General features: G+C 45.4%; 1 protein-coding gene across 1 annotated transcript; it reads right to left on the bottom strand.

The window, feature by feature from the left end:
* Nucleotides 1–1,007: 1,007 nt before the first annotated feature.
* Nucleotides 1,008–25,406, bottom strand: EIF3J (eukaryotic translation initiation factor 3 subunit J; the record flags this gene model as incomplete). Its single annotated transcript, XM_073618260.1, is given in 7 exon segments — nt 1,008–2,096; nt 4,919–4,992; nt 6,465–6,626; nt 17,911–18,022; nt 18,367–18,458; nt 20,040–20,106; nt 25,300–25,406. Coding segments are annotated over 7 exon segments (743 nt in total), but the record flags the coding sequence as incomplete, so codon positions are not given.
* Between the last annotated feature and the right edge of the window lie 305 nt (nt 25,407–25,711).

The raw sequence follows: 25,711 nt of genomic DNA, 5'->3' as shown, positions 1-25,711 counted from the left end.
AGAAAGGTAGCTGGGTCAGTACCTTCTGATCCTTCAGGGAGGCCGATGAAGCGCAGGTTAGATCTGCGGGCGCGATTCTCAAGGTCGTCATGTTTCTGCGCCAATATTTGGATTTGTCTCTTAAGATCCTCTTGAGAGTGCTGGAGAGGGTATATGGTGTCCTCTGCCCGGCTAATTCTGGCCTCTGTTTCTGTGACCCGCTCCCGGATTTTAGTCATGTCCTGTCTTATAAGTGAAATGTCCACCTTTACCTCTTCTATTTTAGTAGTAAGTGTGGACTGGCAGAGGGAGATCGCCTCCAGGACTCGCGCTGTGTCAGCCGCCTCATGTTCTGTGTGAGAGGCAGGGTGTGTAGTGGAGGCGGCGCCATCTTGTCCCTCTCCGTCCCGCTCTGTTCTGCGGTATCGCTCCAGGGATGATGAGGCTGCAACGTTCCGTCTTGGTGGCGACATGCTTCGGTAGTCTCAGCGGGTCCCCGCGACTCGAGTATGGGGTTCAGAATATCGTTTGGGGTCACAGGATGTGCAAATCAGGATCTACCACGGACGGAGCGCTTCTCACACACGTCTTATCCCATTGCCGTCCAGGCCACGCCCCCCCAAGTCTAATTTTAATTCTGTCCTCTGTTAACTCACAAAGCCCGTCTGAAAAGCCTAGCCGTGCGCCTTTTTCCCCCCCGAATATTCTGGTGGCAGCAAGGTGGTAAACTAAGTCGATTGCAGAGAATAAAAGTATTTATTTGGGCACCGGTGTGGAACATTCACAACAAAACAAAATCATTTCATAAAAGTCAGTTTTACAAGATGAAGTCGTCGCGTTTTGCACAAACCCCTCCCATGCCAATACAAAAAAAAAAAAAAAGAAATTGCCAAATTGGCCCTTCGCATAGAGGTCGCGCTTCTCAGGTCTAAGCATAAAATTAGCTTTTAAGATCTTCTCTGCCAAAGAAAAATAAAAAATAAAAAGCCAACCATTCAAATCTCACCAGAGAAAGCACAGCAGCCACCTTGTCACAAGGATGAGTTTATTAAATTAGTTGTCTTATAAAACAAACATTTGCAGTCTTATTGTTAATATAACAATTCTCCCACGGAAGGACCTGCTTGCAAAGCTTCATCCGTTAAATGAGCAGAATTGAAGATTGAGAAGAGAGAGAAAAAAAAAAAAAAGAAGATTGAGAGAGAGAAAGGGGTCAGACCGTGCACTTCTGAGCAAAGAGTTAGAAAGCATCTAACCAACCTTGGAATCACGCTGGCAAAAATAGACTCCTAAAATAAATACCAAGCCAACCCAAAAAAAAAAAAAAGAAAAAAAATGTGATCTCTCAGCGTGGGCACTGTATGTGGCAGTCATAAATTTACGCTGGCAGCTCAAGTCTCTCTCTCTGCAAGGACCAAGTCTGGGGCATCAATGGCAGCTGCCGCTCCTCTCCTGGGTGTTTCATGGTTGCACAGTCAGAAAATCCCATGTGGATTGAAGTCTTTATGTTTAAACACATGATAAAGCTCTGCGCTGTAATGCACAAAGTCAGAGCTCTTACCAGTACAAGGCTCAGCCAATGTAATGTAAAACCTAATGGAGCTAGGAAAAAAAAAAAAAAAAAAAAAAGTAGCAGGGGGCGGAGAAAGAGAGAGTTGTGCCGCTTATTCTCCCTGTATGTGGGGCAGGACAGAGGTGAGGAAGCAAAAAAAAAAAAAAAAAGCCACTCTGTTTGCAACATGGCACAGCAAATACATGCATGCCACAACCAGAGCAGAAAGAGATCACAGGCCGGGATATATAGTGCACGAGCAAGTATGCAGGGTGTGGGGTTGGGTCTCATTAAACCCTGTAGTATCTGGATTCACCGAACCACATTTGCAGGCTGGGTGAAGGGACTGAATTCTTCCACTGTAGCATTTGGCAGAGTCTTGAAGAGGGGAGAAGAGGCTCTTCTTCGGTCTGAGCGGTGAACATGAAAGCGAGTGTCACATGAAATCTTCAAATTCTCTATATCCCTCATCCACGCCGCCATAATCTAATAGATCATCCTTCATGGTGGCCTTCAGCCCTCCGCCGGGAACTACGCCTTTCTTCTTCTTCTTGGCTTTATTTTGCTAATAAAAAAGAAAAAAAAAAAAAATCAGTTACATTAGTAGGTAAGGTTGAATAAAGACAATAGTCCATCCAGTTCAACCTGTGTAGAGGTACATGTGTCAATGTTAATAATCATTTCCCTGTATGTTGTGTTCATGTTCACCAAGATGCCCATCCAAAAGTCTTTTTAAAAATATCAATACTCCCTGCTGACACCACCAATTGTGGAAGAGTGTTCCACATTCTCATCACCCTGACAAGTGAAAAAAAAAAAAGAAACCCTTTACGCAGCTTAAAAAGGGTTATAAACCCTCGTGTCACTGAGCAGCCCCCCCCCCCCCCCCCCGTTTTACTGACCTGAGCCCCGTAATTCCAGCGCCAGAGACGCGTTCACCCTCCCTGCCCGAAGTCACGGCTCTTGATTGGATAGATTAATAGCAGCGCAGCCATTGGCCATTGCCTTCAATCAAATCCAATGACACGGGCCTGGCGCGGGGGGGAGGGGACGACTCGGGAGCTCGACCGCATGGTAACCCCCAGGGAGAGAGCTTCTACTAGGGGGATTACCGATGCGGGGAGGAGCCGCGAGCGCCGTTGGGGGACCTCAGAAGACGAGGATTTTTTTTTTTTTTTTTTTTTTTTAAAACATGAGGGTTTACAACCCCTTTAAAGTGGTTGTAAAGGATCTTTTTTTTTTAAAATAACAAACATATCATAATTACCTCCACTGTGCAGCTCGTTTTGCACAGAGTGACACCGAACATCTTCTTCTGGGATCTCCCGGCGGCTCCTCCCTGCATCAGAAAACCCCCTCGGAGAAGTGCCCTCCCGAGGGGGTTACCTTGCGGGCGCGCTCCTGAGTCCAGCATTTGCGTCCACAGACACGAATGCCGGACCCGCCCCCCGTGTCATTGGATTTGATTGACAGCACTGAGAGCCAATGACTGCACTGCTATCAATCTATTCAATCAAGAGCTGAGAACCCCGTGTCGAGAGAGGGACAGCGCATCCCCGCCGAAGGGGCTCAGGTAAGTAAAACGAGATGGGGCTGGGGTCTTGGTGACTGCCAGGTGTTTTTTTTTTTACCTTAATGCATAGGATGCATTAAGGTGAATAGACACACAAAGGTTTACAACCCCTTTAAAGGTAAACCGCTTTCTCCAACCTCATTGTTTGGTCCCGTGTCCTCTTACACCCCCTGAAACTGAAAGGTTTCCTTCCTGCCCTGGGATCACCATTAAGGCTTTTGTAGATCGCCATCATATCTCCTCTCAAGCATCTTTTCTCCAGGGAGAATACATTTAGCGCTTGTAGTCATTTCTCGTAATTGAGGTCCCCCAGAACCCCATATTAATTTAGTTGCCCTTCTCTGGACTCTCTCCAGGTCCAGCACATCCCTTCTGAGGATTGGTGATCAGAATTAGACTCCAAATGTGGCCGAACCAGAGTCTTATAAAGTGGTAGGATTATCGTTTTATCCCTGGAGTGAATCCCCTTTTTTATGCAAAGCTAATAGCCTGCTGGCTTTGCTTGCCGCAGCTTGACATTGCCTGCTATTGTGCTCAGTCTGTTTTCTACCAGAACCCCCCACAGAACTGTCTCCATCTTTGGTTACCCCCAGTAGTTTGTGTTTATAGTCATAGCGCGCCCCCCCCCCCCCCCAAGTGCATCACTTAACATTTTTTTAACATTAAACCTCATTTGCCATATAGTTGCCATTATTTTATTTAGGTCCTCCTGTAAAATTTCTATATCCTGATGTGAAGTTAGTGATAATCCACTGAACTACTAAGGTTCTGGTAAAATTATTTTTATTTGATTTAAAAAAAAGGTATGACAGTAAGGAGTCCTATCTGCCCACGCAGGGGCTTGGAAGGCCAACATAAAGAACTACTCAAGTTCTATCACATGTTCCAGGTTGTCATTATCTGTCCTGTGTCAGCAGTCTGAGGAATCATAGGACAAGTCGGGGAGTATCTGCTGAGAACAGCGACACTCGTATGATAAAAGGCAGAGATGCGGTCACAGTGCATTGCTCAGTGCAACGTGTGAAAGAATAGACAAGAAACTAAAAAAAAAAAAAAAAAAAAACACATTCTAACCAAAATAAGGTTTATCTAGTAAAAAAAAAATCCATTAATATCCCATAATTTGATAATTTGTAGACGCTATAACTTTTACGCAAACCAATCAAAATACGCTTATTGGATTTTTTTTTTTACCAAAAATATGTAGCAGAATACAGATTGGCCTAAATTTATGAAGAAATTTGATTTTTGTTAAAAAATTTTATTGGATATGTTTTATACCAGAAAGTAAAAAAAAAATTTTTTTTTCTTTTCAAAATTGACGGTCTTTTTGTTTATAGCGCAAAAAATTAAAAAAAAAAAAAAAAAAAAAAAAAGACACAGGAGGTGATCAAATACCACCAAAATAAAAGCTATTTGTGGGGAAAAAGAATGACAAATTTTTATTTGGGTACAGCACTGCACGACCGCACAACTGTCAGTTAAAGGAACACAGTGCCGTATCACAAAAAACGGCCTGGTCATGAAAGCGAGGAGGAGGGGGGAGGAGGAAGGGGTAAATCTTTCGGAGGTCAAGTGGTTAAAGCAAAAGCAAGACAGTCGGCATCTTCAGGAGGAGAGCTCAGCAATAGCAGCCTCCAAGTGTCCCCCATGACAAGTTTAGATCTGGGAAGTAAAAGGAGTCACGGAGACCCAATACAAAAGGAGTCACGGAGACCCAATACAAAAGGAGTCACGGAGACCCAATACAAAAGGAGTCACGGAGACCCAATACAAAAGGAGTCACGGAGACCCTGTTAAGACTAAAGCCTCACCTTTTCTTGTTTCTGTTTCTCGCTGCACAGAACTGATAGCGTATTTGATACTTTCTTCAAGTCATCTACTTCCACTGCAAGACAAGTCCATTCAGTTAATAAAAGGGACTTCACAAAATATACACAAATATGCAATAACTCATAAAACATACAAATGCAAAATAGGCAGATTGATTCCTCTGAAGGTGGGGGGGGGGCAGGTTATTGTTTTCTTGGAACTGTGCAATTCTGGTGAGAAAAGTTTTTTTTTGCTAACAGCGATGTCCTGTATGGGTACAGAGTAGCTGTCTATTTCTCCCCTCCCCTGATAATAAGGCATGCCGATTTTAATAGAGCGGAGGTTTAGGAGCAGTGTGATCACTCTAAGACAGGGGACTCCAAACTGCGGCCCAGGTGTGGCCCCTTGCTTGCCTTTATCCAGCCCTTGGGACACTATTCCTTCCACTGACACCAATGATGGGGCACTATTCCTTCCACTGACACCAATGATGGGGGCACTATTCCTCCTACTGACACCAATGATGGGGGCACTATTCCTCCCACTGACACCAATGATGGGGGGCACTATTCCTCCCACTGACACCAATGATGGGGGGCACTATTCCTCCCACTGACACCAATGATGGGGGGCACTATTCCTCCCACTGACACCAATGATGGGGGCACTATTCCTCCCACTGACACCAATGATGGGGGCACTATTCCTCCCACTGACACCAATGATGGGGGCGCTATTCCTCCCACTGACACCAATGATGGGGGCACTATTCCTCCCACTGACACCAATGATGGGGGCACTATTCCTCCCACTGACACCAATGATGGGGGCACTATTCCTCCCACTGACACCAATGATGGGGGCACTATTCCTCCCACTAACACCAATGATGGGGCACTATTCCTCCCACTGATTCCAATGATGGGGCACTAGTCCTCCCACTGGCACCAATGATGGAGGCACTATTCCTCCCACTGATTCCAATGATGGAGGCACTATTCATCCCACTGATTCCAATGATGGGGCACTATTCCTCCCACTGGCACCAATGACGGGGCACTATTCCTCCCACTGGCACCAATGATGGGGCACTATTCCTCCCACTGGCACCAATGATGGGGCACTATTCCTCCCACAGATTCCAATGATGGGGTCACTATTCCTCCCACTGATTCCAATGATGGGGTCACTATTCCTCCCAGATTGCAATGATGGGACACTATTCCTTCCACTGATACCAATTTGTTTTTTAACCCCCCCCATTTAACACCAGGCCTATTGTTTACTCCCACTGATGGCAGGGCATCTTCTACTCCTGCTGGTCACAGTTCACCCCCTAAAGTTTGAAGGGCAGTTAACCGTTTTGAACGTTTGGAGACCCCTGATCTAGGCATACAGCGCACATGGGAGTGCAACCTTTTGTGATTGCTTCAGCATGCTCTCCCCACAGACAGGCAGGGAGCACATAGGCTGGTGATCAAAGCCCACTACCCACCAAAAAGTTCCAATTCTGCTAACCTCAGCCCAGGATATGCTACTTTTACGTACATGAGATGCAAATGTCTCGCAATAGTGCTTCTAGGAACGTTGGGTAATAGAGTGATTTCTCATACTGTGTGATCTTCTCCTTCAACAACCTCCCGAATTCTGTAAAGTCATCTCTTGAGGACGGATTCATGGCATCTATTCCACTGACATTGGTTACCTCACCTATGTGAAAGAAACATTAAATCACTGTCAAAGCCTTAGTCATAAAAGGATTTATTGGTACATAAAGTGCAATCCGCTTTTGAAAACAAAAATAACCAATTTAGCCTTCTGTCCATGTCAGCTACAAAAATGCCTAAAATCATGACAGCAAATTCATCCACCTAGAGCAAAGGTAGTGAATTAAAATTCACGGAGGTCAAATCAGTAAAATTTTAATCCGCAGTCCCCTGCACCCCCCCCCCCCTTCACACCACAGCCCCCTGCACTTCTGCTCCCCCAACACTACGGCCCCCTGCACTTCTGCCCGTCAGCACAGCCCCCTGCACCTCTGCCCCCTCCTTCACAGCAAAGCCCCCCCCCCCCCCTTCCCACCACAGCCCCCTGTGTTAAAGTGTCCAATTTGTCCGCCACAATGTCCGATAAAAATCGCAGCTCACCGCCACTACTAGTACAAAAAAAAAATAATAAAAATGCCATAAATCTATCCCCTATTTTGTAGACGCTATAACTTTTGTGCAAACCAATCAGCGATTTTTTTCCCCCAAAATATGTAGAATACATATCGGCCTAACCTGATGTAGAAACTTGTTTTCACATTTTTTTTTGGGGGGGGGGGATATTTATTACAGCAAAAAGTACAAAATATTGTGTTTTTTCAAAATTGACGCTTTTTTTGTTTATAGCGCAAGAAATAAAAACCGCAGAGGTGATCAAATACTACCAAAAGAAAGCTCTATTTGTGGGGGGGGGGGACGTCAATTTTTGTTTGGGTACAGCGTCGCACGACCGCGCAATTGTCAGTTAAAGCGATGCAGTGCCATATCGCAAAAAATGGCCTGCTCTTTAAGGGGAAAAAAAAAAAATCTTCCGGGGCTGAAGTGGTTAAAAGCAGCTCAGTAACCCACTGCAGAACAGATAAACCCATATATAAACTGATTTTAGAAAAACTAAATATAAAAAAAAAAAAAAATTCAACGTTGAATAAGTCTTCCATTCAGGTATTGCCGGCTGTTGCTGCCCCAGGCAGAGTGCATTTGGTATCACTGTACCTGGGACAGGAGCCGGCACTCTACATCGGCTTACGCTCTGTAGCAGCTTGCTTCCTCTACTGCAGGCTTCATTCACAACACCGATACTTTGGGAAGGCGGGTTGGCAAACCGCGATCTGGGCTTGCCAACTCAGAGCAGGAGATCGCGGGCCACATCAGAGGGCTCCACAGGGCCACTGGTTGGCCAGCCCTGCAGTAAAGCATGCTTGTTCTACTCACTGTGAAACCTAAGGGGTTAATCCTCTGCAATGTGTAAAAAGGCTGTACAATCCTGTATGCACAGACCCTCCATTCCTTCCAGTGTCCCCTGATAAATTTCCTGATAACAGAGTCTATGGAGTCACTCTGCACATGCTCAGTTTGGAGTGTATTGCTAGAGGGGTTTTTCTTGGGAGGCTGCATGTGATCAGCACAGGGCCAATCAGCACTGTCCAGACAGAGGGTCAGAACTCTTACAGCCTCATAGAAAAGTTAGAAAACTCCTACAAGCTTTAACCAGGCACTGATAGAAGTCACATGACTGCCTAAACTACAAACCTTGCTAAAAGGCATAAACTGGGATAAAATATTAGAAACAAAGAATACGGAGGAGAGATGGGTTTGCTTTAAGAGCATATTAAATAAGGGCATTAGCCAATGTATCCCATTGGGTAATAAATTTAAAAGAGCGAACAAAAGTCCTGGATGGCTTAACTCCAATGTAAAAATGCATATAAAAGCAAAGGAGAAGGCCTTCAAAAAATACAAGGTTGAGGGATCATCCTCAGCATTCAGACTTTATAAAGAATGCAATAAGAAATGTAAGCGTGCAATTAGGACAGCTAAGATAGAACATGAAAGACACATAGCGGAGGAGAGCAAAAAAAATCCCAAGAAATTCTTTAAGTATGTAAACAGTAAAAAAGGGAGGACAGACCATATTGGCCCCATAAAGAATGAGGAAGGACATCTGGTTACAAAGGATGGGGAGATGGCGAAGGTATTGAATTTATTCTTCTCCTCAGTCTTCACGAGTGAATCGGGGGGCTTCAGTAACCAAAACTGCAGTGTTTATCCTCATGACACAACACAGGAAGCACCTACATGGTTAACAGAGGACGGAATTAAAATTAGACTTGAGAAACTTAACATTAATAAATCACCGGGACCAGATGGCTTGCATCCGAGGGTACTTAGGGAACTCAGTCAAGTGATTGCCAGACCGTTGTTCCTAATTTTTACAGATAGTCTACTGACTGGAATGGTACCAGCTGATTGGAGAAAAGCCAATGTAGCACCTATATTTAAAAAGGGCCCAAAATACATCCCTGGGAATTACAGACCAGTTAGCCTAACATCGATAGTATGTAAACTCTTGGAGGGGATGATAAGGGACTATATACAGGATTTTAGTAATACGTACGATATCATTAGCAGTAATCAGCATGGATTCATGAAGAATCGTTCTTGCCAAACCAATCTATTAACCTTCTATGAGGAGGTGAGTTGCCATCTAGATAAAGGAAGGCCTGTAGACGTGGTGTATCTGGATTTTGCAAAAGCATTTGACACAGTTCCCCATAAACGTTTACTGTACAAAATAAGGTCTGTTGGCATGGACCATAGGGTGAGTACATGGATTGAAAACTGGCTACAAGGGCGAGTTCAGAGGGTGGTGATAAATGGGGAGTACTCAGAATGGTCAGGGGTGGGTAGTGGGGTGCCCCAGGGTTCTGTGCTGGGACCAATCCTATTTAATTTGTTCATAAACGACCTGGAGGATGGGATAAACAGTTCAATCTCTGTATTTGCAGACGATACTAAGCTAAGCAGGGCAATAACTTCTCCGCAGGACGTGGAAACCTTGCAAAAAGACCTGAACAAATTAATGGGGTGGGCGACTACATGGCAAATGAGGTTCAATGTAGAAAAATGTAAAATAATGCATTTGGGTGGCAAAAATATGAATGCATTCTATACGCTGGGGGGAGAACCTCTGGGGGAATCTAGGATGGAAAAGGACCTGGGGGTCCTAGTGGATGATAGGCTCAGCAATGGCAGGCAATGCCAAGCTGCTGCTAACAAAGCAAACAGAATATTGGCATGCATTAAAAGGGGGATCAACTCCAGAGATAAAACGATAATTCTCCCGCTCTACAAGACTCTGGTCCGGCCGCACCTAGAGTATGCGGTCCAGTTCTGGGCACCAGTCCTCAGGAAGGATGTACTGGAAATGGAGCGAGTTCAAAGAAGGGCAACAAAGCTAATAAAGGGTCTGGAGGATCTTAGTTATGAGGAAAGGTTGCGAGCACTGAACTTATTCTCTCTGGAGAGGAGACGCTTGAGAGGGGATATGATTTCAATTTACAAATACCGGACTGGTGACCCCTCAATAGGGATAAAACTTTTTCGCAGAAGAGAGTTTACCAAGACTCGTGGCCACTCATTAAAATTAGAAGAAAAGAGGTTTAATCTTAAACTACGTAGAGGGTTCTTTACTGTAAGAGCGGCAAGGATGTGGAATTCCCTTCCACAGGCGGTGGTCTCAGCGGGGAGCATTGATAGCTTCAAGAAACTATTAGATAAGCACCTGAATGACCACAACATACAGGGATATACAATGCAATACTGACACATAATCACACACATAGGTTGGACTTGATGGACTTGTGTCTTTTTTCAACCTCACCTACTATGTAACTATGTAACTATGTAGCTATATACTGCTGATGAGAAAAGGCATTTAGCAGTTATATTTACTAAAATAATTGCATTTCCATGTTCTGTGGGAGACCAGATATAGCGACTGCAGGCTCCTGGGGAGACCAGATATAGCGACTGCAGGCTCCTGGGGAGACCAGATATAGCGACTGCAGGCTCCTGGGGAGACCAGATATAGCGACTGCAGGCTCCTGGGGAGACCAGATATAGCGACTGCAGGCTCCTGGGGAGACCAGATATAGCGACTGCAGGCTCCTGGGGAGACCAGATATAGCGACTGCAGGCTCCTGGGGAGACCAGATATAGCGACTGCAGGCTCCTGGGGAGACCAGATATAGCGACTGCAGGCTCCTGGGGAGACCAGATATAGCGACTGCAGGCTCCTGGGGAGACCAGATATAGCGACTGCAGGCTCCTGGGGAGACCAGATATAGCGACTGCAGGCTCCTGGGGAGACCAGATATAGCGACTGCAGGCTCCTGGGGAGACCAGATATAGCGACTGCAGGCTCCTGGGGAGACCAGATATAGCGACTGCAGGCTCCTGGGGAGACCAGATATAGCGACTGCAGGCTCCTGGGGAGACCAGATATAGCGACTGCAGGCTCCTGGGGAGACCAGATATAGCGACTGCAGGCTCCTGGGGAGACCAGATATAGCGACTGCAGGCTCCTGGGGAGACCAGATATAGCGACTGCAGGCTCCTGGGGAGACCAGATATAGCGACTGCAGGCTCCTGGGGAGACCAGATATAGCGACTGCAGGCTCCTGGGGAGACCAGATATAGCGACTGCAGGCTCCTGGGGAGACCAGATATAGCGACTGCAGGCTCCTGGGGAGACCAGATATAGCGACTGCAGGCTCCTGGGGAGACCAGATATAGCGACTGCAGGCTCCTGGGGAGACCAGATATAGCGACTGCAGGCTCCTGGGGAGACCAGATATAGCGACTGCAGGCTCCTGGGGAGACCAGATATAGCGACTGCAGGCTCCTGAGGAGACCAGATATAGCGACTGCAGGCTCCTGGGGAGACCAGATATAGCGACTGCAGGCTCCTGGGGAGACCAGATATAGCGACTGCAGGCTCCTGGGGAGACCAGATATAGCGACTGCAGGCTCCTGGAGTGACCAGATATAGCGACTGCAGGCTCCTGGGGAGACCAGATATAGCGACTGCAGGCTCCTGGGGAGAGCAGATATAGCGACTGCAGGCTCCTGGGGAGAGCAGATATAGTGAATGCAGAGTCCTGGGTTTAGTAACACGTTTTTTTTTTTTTTTTACGAGAGCTCCCTTTTTGCGATACAATGAGCTATAGGAAATGATCATTTTAAAAGGAGGTCTTTGGGAGTAACGATCTGCAGCTTCAAGAATCTCCTCTTCGAGTTTCATGCGCTATCAGCTGGTTATTACCAGCACTGGGCTCTGGGTGAGTTCACCTCCTATGTGTGGTGGTGCAGAGCACAAATTTGGTGAACACCAGAAAGAATTTATGAAGAATGCACAAAAGATTGTGTGTTTTATAATGTGGGACACACTTATATTATCTCTTTTGCATGAAAGTTGCACCAGTATTGAACTATTGTTGTACAGGACTCTTATACAAGATTTATATTTGTGTGTTTACGCATTGCACTTTTTAATTGTATTTCTTGAATAAAACTGATGTATTTGCACTTTGGTATCTATGGTTTACATGAGTTGCATATAGTTAACCACTTCATCTCCAGGTGGTTTACCCCCCCCCTTCATGACCAGGCCATTTTTGCGATACGGCACCGCGTTACTTTAACTGGCAATTGCGCGGTCGTGCGACGCTGTACCCAAATAACGTTTGCCAGAAATAGATTTTTTTTTTTTTTTTTTTTTTAGGTGGTATTTGATCACCTTTGTGCTTGTTTTTTGTGCTATAAACAAAAAAAGACCAACAATTTTGAAAAAAAAAAAAAAAAAAAAATTAAATACTTCTTCCTTTCTGCTATAAAACATCCAATAAAAAAACAAAAAAAAAAAAACAAAAAACACACAACTCATCAATTTATGCCAATACGTATTCTGCTACATATTTTTGGTGGAAAAAAAAAAAAACAAAAAAAAAACCCAACAAGCGTATATTGATTAGCTTGTGCTATAGTTATAGCATCTACAAACTATAGGATAGATTTACGGAATTTTAATTATTTTTACTAGTAATGGCGGCGATCAGTGACTTCCTGGGACTGTGATATTTCGGCGGACAAATTGGACACCAAGTTACACTTTTTGGGGACCAGTGACAATAATACAGTCTGCAGTGCTAAAATTCTGCACTGTCATTGTACTAATGACACTGGCAGGGAAGGGGTTAACATCAGGGGCGATCAAAGGGTTAAAGCGGAGTTCCACCCTAAAGTGGAACTTCCGCTCATCGGATTCCTCCCCCCCTCCGGTATCACAATTGGCACCTTTCAGGGGGGAGGGGGGTGCAGATACCTGTATAATACAGGTATCTGCACCCACTTCCGGGTATAGCTAGCCGCAGACTCCCCGCCCACCCCCGTTGTGTTGTGGGAAATACACAGTTCCCACAACACAACGGGGACCAGTGTAGACGCGCAGCGCGACTCGCGCATGCGCAGTAGGGAACCGGGCAGTGAAGCCGCAACGCTTCACTTCCCGATTCCCTCAGTGAGAATGGCGGCGGCAGCACCCGAGGATCGAGGGACGGCTCGGTCTCGGGTGCCGACATCGCTGGACCCAGGGACAGGTAAGTGTCCTTATTTTAAAAGTCAGCAGCTGCAGTATTTGCAGCTGCTGACATCTACATTTTTTTTTTTTAGTGAAACTCCGCTTTAAGTGTGTGCCTAGGGAGTGCTTACTGTGTGAGCGGTGCTTGTACTATGGGAAGGCAGGAAACACAGGCTCACAACCCTCCCTTCTGACAGAGCGGCGATCTGCTTTGTTTACATAGGCAGACCGCCATTCTGCCTGTGTCTCGAACGATCCCTGGGTCCTGGCAGACATCGGACCCGCTGATCGGTTCCCGCTGTGTCCAATCACAGCGGGTCGCCGGCAGCGCGTGCGCGCCCCAGACCCGCAAGTGCAGGATCATGTGCAGGTGTGTGATCCTGCCCAGGAGAGTCGCCTTACCGTTGTATATATGCAGTTTTATATATGCAGTTTTTTTTTTTTTTTTTGAGGGCCAGTTCACACTCTGGTTCCAGATGCTTCTCAGCATTCGTTTTTTTGATGCGATACAGTACATTATATTCCCTTCTTTTTTCTTGACCTTAAATAAAGACGTGTGTTCCAGTGCGTTTTACAGCGTTCCAGTACAGTCCAGGAAAAATGCAACATGTTCTACTTCTTTTTTCTGGAACTGCAAGCTCTGGTGTGAACTATGCCATTGAAAACCATATAACCTACTTTCCATGCGTTTTTGAGGCAGAAAAAAAAAATGCATTGGACTGCATGTGGTGTGAACTGGCCCCGAGTGTATTGGCGGTAGCGCTGCCCACTTTATATATAGATTTTATTTTTCATGTCTTTACATTAACCAATTGCTTACCGGGCACTTATACCCCCCTTCCTGCCCAGGCCAATTTTTAGCACTGCCACACTTTGACAGTTGCGCGGTCATGCTACACTGAAATTTTTATCTTTTTTTCACACCAATAGAGCTTTCTTTTGGTGGTATTGAATCACCTCTGGGTTTTTATTTTTTGCTAAAATAAAATGTTTATATTTTGTTCTAAAAAAAAAGGTAATTTTTTTTTTTCCTTCACTGATGGGCACTGATAGGTGGCACTGGTGGGCACAGATCAGGAGGCACCGATGGGGCAGCACTGGTGGGCACTGATAGTGCCACCTCTCCCTGACACCTGACAGGCAATGATCGGGAGGCACAGATTAGCAGCAATGGAGGACACTAAGAAGACCGATGTCCCTGGTATCACTGTGCCTGCGACAGGAGCTGGTGTTCTGTCGATAAGTGCCCGGTATGTAGTGCGCACGCGCCGTACGGAACAGCACAACAGCTGATTTGCCAATCAGCTTGGCTGATGTATCCAGGGCGCATGTGCACATCATAGGAGGTATCTCTTAAATGGGAGATACCATTTCACAGGCACAATTTAAACCTATACAAACAGTGGGGGGGAGACCGTAGTTCTCAGATTGGGCATCGCTGCTGCTGGAGGGTGGTTAGTGACCGTGTTGAAGAGCTGGCTTTGTCTGTGTTGCAACCCGACCTTTCACACAGGCAAAACCGGCCGTTCAACACAGCAAACCCGCCCTGCAATACAGACAAAACTGGACCATCAGCACACTGTAAACCCGCCCCGCAACACAGACAAAACCGGACCATCAGCACACTGTAAACCCGCCCTGCAACAGACAAAACCGGACCATCAGCACACTGTAAACCCGCCCCGCAACAGACAAAACCGGACCATCAGCACACTGTAAACCCGCCCCGCAACAGACAAAACCGGACCATCAGCACACTGTAAACCCGCCCTGCAACAGACAAAACCGGACCATCAGCACACTGTAAACCCGCCCTGCAACAGACAAAACCGGACCATCAGCACACTGTAAACCCGCCCTGCAACAGACAAAACCGGACCATCAGCACACTGTAAACCCGCCCCGCAACAGACAAAACCGGACCATCAGCACACTGTAAACCCGCCCTGCAACAGACAAAACCGGACCATCAGCACACTGTAAACCCGCCCTGCAACAGACAAAACCGGACCATCAGCACACTGTAAACCCGCCCCGCAACAGACAAAACCGGACCATCAGCACACTGTAAACCCGCCCCGCAACAGACAAAACCGGACCATCAGCACACTGTAAACCCGCCCCGCAACACAGACAAAACCGGACCATCAGCACACTGTAAACCCACCCCGCAACACAGACAAAACCGGACCATCAGCACACTGTAAACCCGCCCCGCAACAGACAAAACCGGACCATCAGCACACTGTTATCTTGTCCTGCAACACAGACCAAACCGGACCATCTGCACACTGTAAACCCACCCCGCAACACAGACAAAACCGGACCATCTGCACACTGTAAACCCGCCCTGCAACAGACAAAACCGGACCATCAGCACACTGTAAACCCGCCCTGCAACAGACAAAACCGGACCATCAGCACACTGTAAACCCGCCCCGCAACAGACAAAACCGGACCATCAGCACACTGTAAACCCGCCCCGCAACACAGACAAAACCGGACCATCAGCACACTGTAAACCCACCCCGCAACACAGACAAAACCGGACCATCAGCACACTGTAAACCCGCCCCGCAACAGACAAAACCGGACCATCAGCACACTGTTATCTTGTCCTGCAACACAGACCAAACCGGACCATCTGCACACTGTAAACCCACCCCGCAACACAGACAAAACCGGACCATCAGCACACTGTAAACCCGCCCCGCAACACAGACAAAACCGGACCATCAGCACACTGTTATCTTGTCCTGCAACACAGACCAAACCGGACCATCTGCACACTGTAAACCCACCCCGCAACACAGACAAAACCGGACCATCTGCACACTGTAAACCCGCCCCGCAATACAGACAAAACCGGACCATCAGCACACTGTAAACACGCCCCGCAACACAGACAAAACCGGACCATCAGCACACTGTAAACCCACCCCGCAACACAGACAAAACCGGACCATCAGCACACTGTAAACCCGCCCCGCAACAGACAAAACCGGACCATCAGCACACTGTTATCTTGTCCTGCAACACAGACCAAACCGGACCATCTGCACACTGTAAACCCACCCCGCAACACAGACAAAACCGGACCATCTGCACACTGTAAACCCGCCCCGCAACACAGACAAAACCGGACCATCTGCACACTGTAAACCCGCCCCGCAATACAGACAAAACCGGACCATCAGCACACTGTAAACACGCCCCGCAACACAGACAAAACCGGACCATCAGCACACTGTAAACCCACCCCGCAACACAGACAAAACCGGACCATCAGCACACTGTAAAGCTGCCCCGCAACACAGACAAAACGGACCATCAGCACACTGTAAACCCGTCCTGCAATACAGACCAACCCGGACCATCAGCACACTGTAAACCCGCCCTGCAATACAGACAAAACCGGACCATCAGCACACTGTAAACCCGCCCCGCAACACAGACAAAACGGACCATCAGCACACTGTAAACCCGCCCCGCAACACAGACAAAACGGACCATCAGCACACTGTAAACCCGCCCCGCAACACAGACAAAACGGACCATCAGCACACTGTAAAGCTGCCCCGCAACACAGAGGCACAATGTGAGAACTAAGGTCTCCCCCCGCTGTTTGTATAGGTTTAAATTGTGCCTGTGAAATGGTATCTCCCATTGAGAGATGCCTCCTACGATGTGTGCTTGCGCCCTCGGTCACGTCACTCCAGCTGATTGGCAAATTAGTGAATTACTGAAGTGCGGCTCCGTCCTGCGCGGGCACTATTCGATGGGGGGACGGGGCCGTTCGACAGAACACCGGCACTATACATCGGCTTATGCTCTGTAGCAGCTTGCTTCCTCTACCTCAGGCTTCATTCACAACACTGATGCTCTGGGATGGCTTTCTTCATGCCGACAAGGTGAAGAAAAAAAGCCGGCAATCGGCTTCAGTTTACTTCTGTGATCAGCTGTCATTGGCCCACAGCTGATCACGTGGTAAAGGGCCCGCTGTGATTGGCCCTTTACCCTGCTCTGTGATCAGGCGAGTCCCAAGGACTCTGATCACATGGTGCGCAGGCAGCTCGAAGACGTTCATTTTACACCCTCCCGACATTTTAACCCCGCGCTGTATTATTATACAGGATTTATATGGCGCCAACAGTTTGCGCATCGCTTTACAACATGAGGGCAGTCAGTACAGTTACAAATACAATTCAATACGGGAGGGATCAGAGGGCCCTGCTCCTTAGAGCTTACAATCTAGAAGGGAGGGTCGATTGGAACAAAAAGGTAATAGCTGTGGGGGATGATCAGATGGAGAAAATGAAAATAAAGTTGTTGGGTAGGGTAGGCTTCTCTGAAGAGGAGGGTTTTCAGGGATCGTCTAAAAGCTAACAGAGTAGGAGATCGGACAGGTTGGGTTAAGGAGTTCCATAGGATTGGAGAGGCTCTGGAAAAGTCCTGGAGTTGAGCTGTAGCCGTCTTTCAGCTATAGCGCGGGCTCCAAGTGGTTTAAAACTGGATAGCAGCGGCTTCTTAGAAAAGTTTTTTGAACCCATGGTGTAGTTCTATATATCTCATTGTAAAATTTATAAACTAAAAATAGAGTGGAATGCAGTGTGTCTACCCGAGTCATGGGAATTATAGAAATGGTCTAATATTTGTAGCTGAATTTTTTTTTTCTTCAAACATTTTAGTAATTTAAAAAAAAAAAAAATTCTTACAAAAACAAATACATTAGACACTATCAACTTTAGATCTCAATAACGGGATATTATATTTTACACTAAAATAAAAATAAAAAATATTAACTATTTACCGAAAGCTTCTTTTGCTAACTCCAGGTCAGCATCCTCTTGCAGTTTCTTTAATCGCAGTTTCTCTGCTAGCTGCTCCTCCGGTGACAATTCTTCAGGCTCAGGCTCCTCTATCTGAACACAGAAGCACAATCTGAATCTATGACACCTCCAGACACAGGAAATGTCCAAAACGGATTTCTGTGTCATTCTTTTTTTTTATTAAGATTTAGAACAAAGACAAGACATTGTTGGGTAGCATAAGTTAGTACAAAATACACACACAGGCACTATACAATAAAGAAAACTGGTAACAATAATAGATAGAAAAATGATCGGGGGTTTCGCTATGAACCCGTGGACAGTCCATAAGTAGGTGTGAGAAACTACATCAAAAGTGGTCGACCAAGGAGAACCCCCCTATGGATCCAAAAAGGGATTTCATCTTTTCTACAAACAAGCAGCGCCTATTTGCTCACCCTTTTTTTAAGCTCTTCTTGTTTCTTTTTCAGAAGCCTTTCTTTTTCTTTAATTTTTTCATTCAACTTCTTTTTTTCACTAGCTTTACTTTCTACAAAAGGAAAAAAAAAAAAAAACATTTTAGGATGCAGGTACCAGAAAAAAAAACAAAAAAAAAAAAAAAAAAAAAAGGGGTAAAGTTGGTGGAAATATATATATATATATATATATATATATATATATATATATATATATATATATATATATATATATATATATATACATACATACATATACACACACGCACTTGCCTACCTGCTGCAGCATCAGTCCGATGCTGCAAGCTGTCCCTCGCCGGCTCCAAGCCCGAGAACAGAGCGAACACATGACTGCTGATCGCGCAATTCTCGGTCTGCTCTGGAGCAGAGAGCGGTGGTTGTCTCTGCCCCCTCCAGCGCTCACTGGAGCATCGGGCTGTGGAGGGGGTGGGAATGACAGGCTCAGGCTCTCAGCGGCGTTATGAGAGGTTGAGCAAGCTGCCTGTAAGGGATTTAATATTATCGGGATCCCTCCAGAGTCTGGAGCAGCCCTGTGACGTCAGCAGACTTCAGCCTAGTGACAGGAGAGCAGAAGGGTTCTTCTGTGAGGCACATGAGACGTACTGTGCCTTGAAAAAGTATTCACACCCCTTGAAAAATCTTCCACATTTTGTCATGTTACAACCAAAAAAGTAAATGTATTTTATTGGGATTTTATGTGATAGACCAACACAAAGTGGCACATAATGTGAAGTGGAAGGAAAATTATAAATGGTTTTCATTTTTTTTTTTACAAATATGTGAAAAGTGTGGGGGGCATTTGTATTGTCCTGCAGATCTGTCAGTGTACAGCCCGTACGGGTAAGCAGATAAACAATGACAAGCCCTGTGGTAATTTATTGTGCACTGTAAACGAATTGGATATATTAAAAAAATTTCTCAGCACCTCCTGTATATCTGCTGTATTCATTTTTCACTTCCTCCTCCCTGGCCGCGGCCCATCGCTTCATTTCCTGTTTGCAGTGCCTTCTGGGAAGGGGCGGCAACTTCCTCTGACACTGCCATTGCTATGGAAACCTGACCTGAAACCTATTACACTGCTTGTGCTGCACTGAGCATGTGCAAGATCTGCAAGGATGAGATCCAAGAAGAAATACAGTCTGGCTTCAGATGCCCACACTTAAGATGGCCACGGCCTGCTGTAAGTTTATAAAATAACAAACTACTGCTATAAACTAACAAAACAGACCTTAGTTTACAGACTAACTTTACTAGAATACATTAAGCTTGTGTATTATAGGCGTATTTTTATTTAAAAAGTATAATTTCGGCCGGAACACCACTTTAAAGAGCCTGCCCGCTGGCAGTTTTTGAAAAGCGAGGCTTTAGTTCCGCTTTTCCTGCACATACCCCCAACATTCAGACGGGAACATTTTGCACCCCGATTTTCCCACTGCGGGAGCCAGGCTGACAAGAAGCTGGAGCTCCACCTAGGAAGGATTCTAAGGCCTGCTCAGACTGGCTGCAGCGAATCGTGAGAAAATCATAAGACGCAAAGTAAAAACCAACGGGAGCTTTTTACCTTTTTCTATATTCCTGCATAGCATTGGTAGCTCACTGCAAAGGCCCAGTACTCCCCCCCTCCAATGTCTTACCTACTTTCTGGGACTCTGTCTGGGCCTCAGCCTTGTTTGCTGCTTCTTCCTCATCATCCCAATTATCCTAAAGAGAAGAAAAAAAAGTGATTAGTTAAAAATAAAAAACAGACATTACAGAAAATGTATGCGCTACCTTAAAACAAAAAAAATTTTTGCGAAATTTAGACAAAATCAGAAAATGAAAGAGCCTGAATCCAGGATTATTTATTTATTTTTTTTAATTAAATTAGAGTGGGTATTTTCCATCCAGAGAAGAAAGAGTTCACCAGAAAAGGAAGCCATAAACATGGTTAGAAAAGTTACTGAGTGAATACAGTAGGAGAGTACAGGAGTTGAAGAGCGAAGTGTGAAATATTAACAGGTGTTTGAGGTTTGCTGTGATTTGATACTTCAAATAAAGTTACCGGTTGCCGAGAATCTCTTGGTATTGGACCAGTTCTATAATTTGATGAACCACTTCCCGCCGGGAGGGCGTACATGGATGTCCTCCCGTTTCAGTGGTTATACCAGGACGATGCCCGCACCACCCTACAGGCATCATCCCGGTACCGTTCTCTTCAGCTGGCGATTCCCTGCAACGTAAGAACAATCAAAGCTGCAGTTCAGCCGCTTCATTGTTCTTACAGGCGTGTCATCGGCGAGCCGGAGGAGGAATCCACCAGCGCCGGAAGTTGACCACAGAGAAGAAAAAAGTAGGATTTAAAAAAAAAAAAATTTGAAAAAAGTTTTGATGCCAATAGCTTTTTCAAATTCAAAAACCTACCCATAAAAATCAGGTGGCAGCAGATAAAGCAACCACCAGAAAATCAAGCAGACAGAAAAGGGCCAAACTGCAACCTTACCATTAGGGCTGGGAAAAAAAATCGATTTGAATCTTATTTCGAGTTGAGAGGTCAAATCGATTCAAATTTTCAGCAAATCGTTTTTTAGATTTTTTTTTTTTTTTCTCCACCAGGAGGAGCTGCAGGCAGGAGTTTTTAGGTGAGGCCGCAGCTTCGGCCTAGTCCTCAAGGCCGGAAGCCACAGCCATAAAACTCCTGCCCGCAGCTCCTCAGGACCGGCGTGGTGTCCATAAAAATTTTTTTAAAAATATAAAAAAAAAAAAAAAAGTTTTTTTTTTTTTTAAATTCACAGATTTTTTTTTTGGGAGAAAATCGCCCAGCTCTACTTACCCTCATGCCCCCAATCAAGGATAGGCAGTAAAATCCTAATATGGACAATTGCTATTTAATATCTCTATTCTGCCCCCCTCCCCCCCCCCCAGCAGCCCCCCTCCAACACTTACCTGAGGTCCCGGCAATGTCCACTAGTGCCTCAGCCGTCCAGTTTCTCCTTTCTGATTGGCTGAAACACAGCAGAAGCGCCACTGGCTCCCACTGCTGTCAAAGTCAGCTAACCAATCAGGGGAGAGAGGGGGCGGAGCCAGGTCGGGGCTCTGTGTCTGAATAGACACAGGGAGCTGTCACTCAGCTCAGGGAGGGGCCAGGAGCACAGAAGAGGGACCCGAGGAGAGGAGGATCGGGGCTACTCTGTGCAAATCCACTGCAACAGAACAGGCAAGTATAACATGTTTATTATTTTTATAGGAAAATAAACGATACTTTACAATCACTTTAAACACATGTAGAGTTTGGCTGATACTAGCAAAAGGTAATAATCCACATGACCCGAAACAAATCTAACATGAGGAAAATACCAACAAGCACAAGATCACTTATGATCTCACTGCATATTTAACCACTTGAGATCCGGGCCAATATAAAAAGTTGCAACAAACGCCACTTTATTCCCTAGGGTCCCTGCTAAAAAAATAAATAAATATATATATATATATATATATATATATATATATATATATATTTATTTATTTTTTTAGCAGGGACCCTAGGGAATAAAGTGGCGTTTGTTGCAACTTTTTATGTCACCCTTTTTTTTTTTTTTTGGCAACTTTTCAAACGCTTTAAAAAAAAAAAAAAAAGAATTTTCGTAAATTTAAAATAAATAAAAAAACACCACACTAAAGTTAGCCCAGTTTTTTTGTAGAATGCAGGGTGGCTATAAATCAACAGATTTTTTTGATTTTTAACCACTTACCAACCGGCCCATAGCCGAATGACGGCTGCAGGGCGGTTGGATAACTCTGGGTGGACGTACTATGACGTCCTCCCAGAATTCCTCTCTTGCGCGCCCCCTGGGGCGCGCACCCGAACACATCCGTGACCGCCGGGTCCAGGGGACCCGGCGCATCACGGATCCCGGTAAATGGCCGCTGATCGCGGCCGTTTACCATGTGATCGAGCCGTCAAATGACGGCGGGATCACATGTAAACAGACCGGCGTCATCTGATGACGCCGGTTCCTCTCCTCCCCTCCTGTGTACCGATCGGTACATTGTGAGCGGGGAGGGGGACGGATGGATGTCTGCAGCGCTGTGGGCTGTATGTGTAGTGCCCACAGCGCTGCACAGAGACATCCATCCATCCATGCTCAGCCATCCCTCACTACTGCAATGCTGTGCAATACTCTGCATTACCCCCACAATACTCTGCAATACTCTGCAATGCCCTCCCGCCATACTCTGCAATGCCCTCCCGCCATACTCTGCAATGCCCTCCCGCCATACTCTGCAATGCCCTCCCGCCATACTCTGCAATGCCCTCCCGCCATACTCTGCAATGCCCTCCCGCCATACTCTGCAATGCCCTCCCGCCATACTCTGCAATGCCCTCCCGCCATACTCTGCAATGCCCTCCCGCCATACTCTGCAATGCCCTCCCGCCATACTCTGCAATGCCCTCCCGCCATACTCTGCAATGCCCTCCCGCCATACTCTGCAATGCCCTCCCGCCATACTCTGCAATGCCCTCCCGCCATACTCTGCAATGCCCCCCCGCCATACTCTGCAATGCCCCCCCGCCATACTCTGCAATGCCCCCCCGCCATACTCTGCAATGCCCCCCCGCCATACTCTGCAATGCCCCCCCGCCATACTCTGCAATGCCCCCCCGCCATACCCCGCCATGCCCCACCATACCCTGCCATGCTGAGCCATGCTCAGCTGTACTCGCCCTCTGTATGTGGCCAGGCTGTGGAAGTCTCACACATGTGGTATCGCCGTACTCAGGAGGAGTAGGAGAATCTATTTTGGGGTGTCATTTTTGGTATGTACATGTTATGTGGTAGAAATATTGTATAAATGGACAACTTTGTGTTAAAAAAAAAAAAAAAAAAAAAAAAAAAAAGCGTTTTAACCACTTCCCGCCAGCCCGCCGTCATACAACGTCCTTGACTTTGTGCAGAGATATCTGAATGATGGTTGCAGCTACAGGCATCATTCAGATATCGGCTTTTTCAGCCAGCGATTCCCTACACCATAAGAACGATCATAGCAGCTGTTCCACTGCTTGATCGTTCTTACGGGAGGCGAGAGGGGACGTCCCCCCTTCCCGCCGCCTTGCGGTGCTTCTACCGACTCACCGCTACGATCGAAGCCCGGATCTTTTTTTTTTTTTTTAAATTTCAGGCTTCCCAGCATAGAGGTGAGATGTGCTGTCTTATTGACCCCATATATCACTGTAAAGAGGACCTGTCATGCCATATTCCTATTACAAGGATGTTTATATTCCTTGTAATAGAAATAAAAGTGGTCAAAAATTTTTTTTTTTTTGGAAAAAAGCATCAAACTAAAATAAAGTAAAATGAACAATAAAAAAAAAAAAAAAAATTTTTAAAGCGCCCCTGTCCCTGTGTGCTCGCATGCAGAAGCGAACGCATACATAAGTCCCGCCCACATATGAAAACGGTGTTCAAACCACACATGTGAGGTATCGCTGCGATCGGTAGAGCGAGAGCAATAATTTTGGCCCTAGACCTCCTCTGTAACTCAAAACATGTAACCAGTAAAAAATTTTAAAGCGTCGCCTATGGGGATTTTTGAGTAGCAAAGTTTGGCGCCATTCCACAAGCGCGTGCAATTTTGAAGGGTGACATGTTGGGTATCTATTTACTCGGCGTAACTTCATCTTTCACATTATGCAAAAACATTGGGCTAACTTTATTATTTTGGTTTTTGTAAAGCACAAAACATTTTTTTTCCCAAAAAAACGCGTTAAAAAAATTGCTGCGCAAATACTGTGCGAGATAAAAAGTTGCAACGACCGCCATTGTATTCTCTAGGGTCTTTGCTAAAAAAACATATATAATGTTTTGGGGTTCTAAGTAATTTTCTAGCTAATAAATGATTTTTACATGTAGGAGAGAAATGTCAGAATTGGCCTGGGTGCTCCAGAACGCCTGAAGGTGCTCCCTGCATGTTGGGCCTCTGTATGTGGCCACGCTGTGTAAAAGTCTCACACATGTGGTATCACCGTACTCGGGAGTAATAGCAGAATGTGTTTTGGGGTGTAATTTGTGGTATGCATATGCGGTCTGTGAGAAATACCCTGCTAATATGACAATTTTGTGGAAAAAAAAAATTGACAACAAAGAATTGTGGGAAAAAATGACAACTTCAAAAAACTCACCATGCATCTTTCTAAATACCTTGGAATGTCTTCTTTCCAAAAAGGGGTCATTTGGGGGGTATTTGTACTTTTCTGGCATGTTAGGGTCTCAAGAAATTAGATAGGCCGTCAGTACTTCAGGTGTGATCAATTTTCAGATATTCGCACCATAGCTTTTGGACTCTATAACTTTCAAAAAGACCAAATAATATCCACCGATTTGGGTTATTTTTACCAAAGATATGTGGCGGTATAAATTTTGGCCAAAATATATGAAGAAAAATTACTAATTTGCAAAATATTATAACAGAAATGAAGAAAAATGTATTTTTTTACAGATTTTTCGGTCTTTTTTCTTTTACGGCGCAAAAAATAAAGAAACCAGCAGTGATTAAATACCACCAAAAGAAAGCTCTATTTGTGTGAAAAAAAGGACAAAAATTTCATAAAGATACAGTGTTACATGACTGAGTAATTGTCATTCAAAATGTGAGAGCACCAAAAGCTGAAAATTGGTCTGGTTAGGAAGGGGGTTTAAGTGCCCAGTTGTCAAGTGGTTAATACCATTTATTTAAATAAAATGCTTTTGGAGTAAAACAAATCTATCTAAAGATAGTTTTCTATTTAAAGCAGAGTTCCACCCAAAAATGGAACTTCTGCTTTAAGGGAAGGTGACCCCCCCTGACATGCTACATTTGGCATGAAACCTTTTTAGGGGGGGGGGCTAAAATAACATAAAAAAACATTTTAATAACCTTGACTTCCTCCTCTTCATCTTCTCCCTCCCAGCGGTCTGTTGCTGCCGCCGCTGTCACAGCTGCAACCTTCCGGACTTGTTCTTCCGGCTCAAAGTCTTCCACCTCTGTGTGAAGAAAAACAAAAAAAAAAAAAAACAAAAAAAAAAAAAGGATTGGTGAGAAACTCAGAAAATATCCTAAGAAATCTAAGCAGCACAACCTGTAATAACTGGATGGGTAGATAGGCAGACTCCCTATAAAATTTTTATATTTCCATTCTTGCTTGTATGATCACATCATGGGGCTAGAGCTGGGCCATTTTCTCCAAAAAAAAAAAAAAAAAAAAAAAAACTTGATTCACGATTCAAATAATTTTTTTTTTTTTGATGGACACCGCGCCGATCCTGAGGAGCTACGGGCAGGAGTTTTT

Source organism: Aquarana catesbeiana, linkage group LG03 (assembly GCF_042186555.1).
Source record: "Aquarana catesbeiana isolate 2022-GZ linkage group LG03, ASM4218655v1, whole genome shotgun sequence".
Taxonomy (NCBI): Eukaryota; Metazoa; Chordata; class Amphibia; order Anura; family Ranidae; genus Aquarana; species Aquarana catesbeiana.
This window is presented reverse-complemented; position numbering and strand designations above follow the sequence as displayed.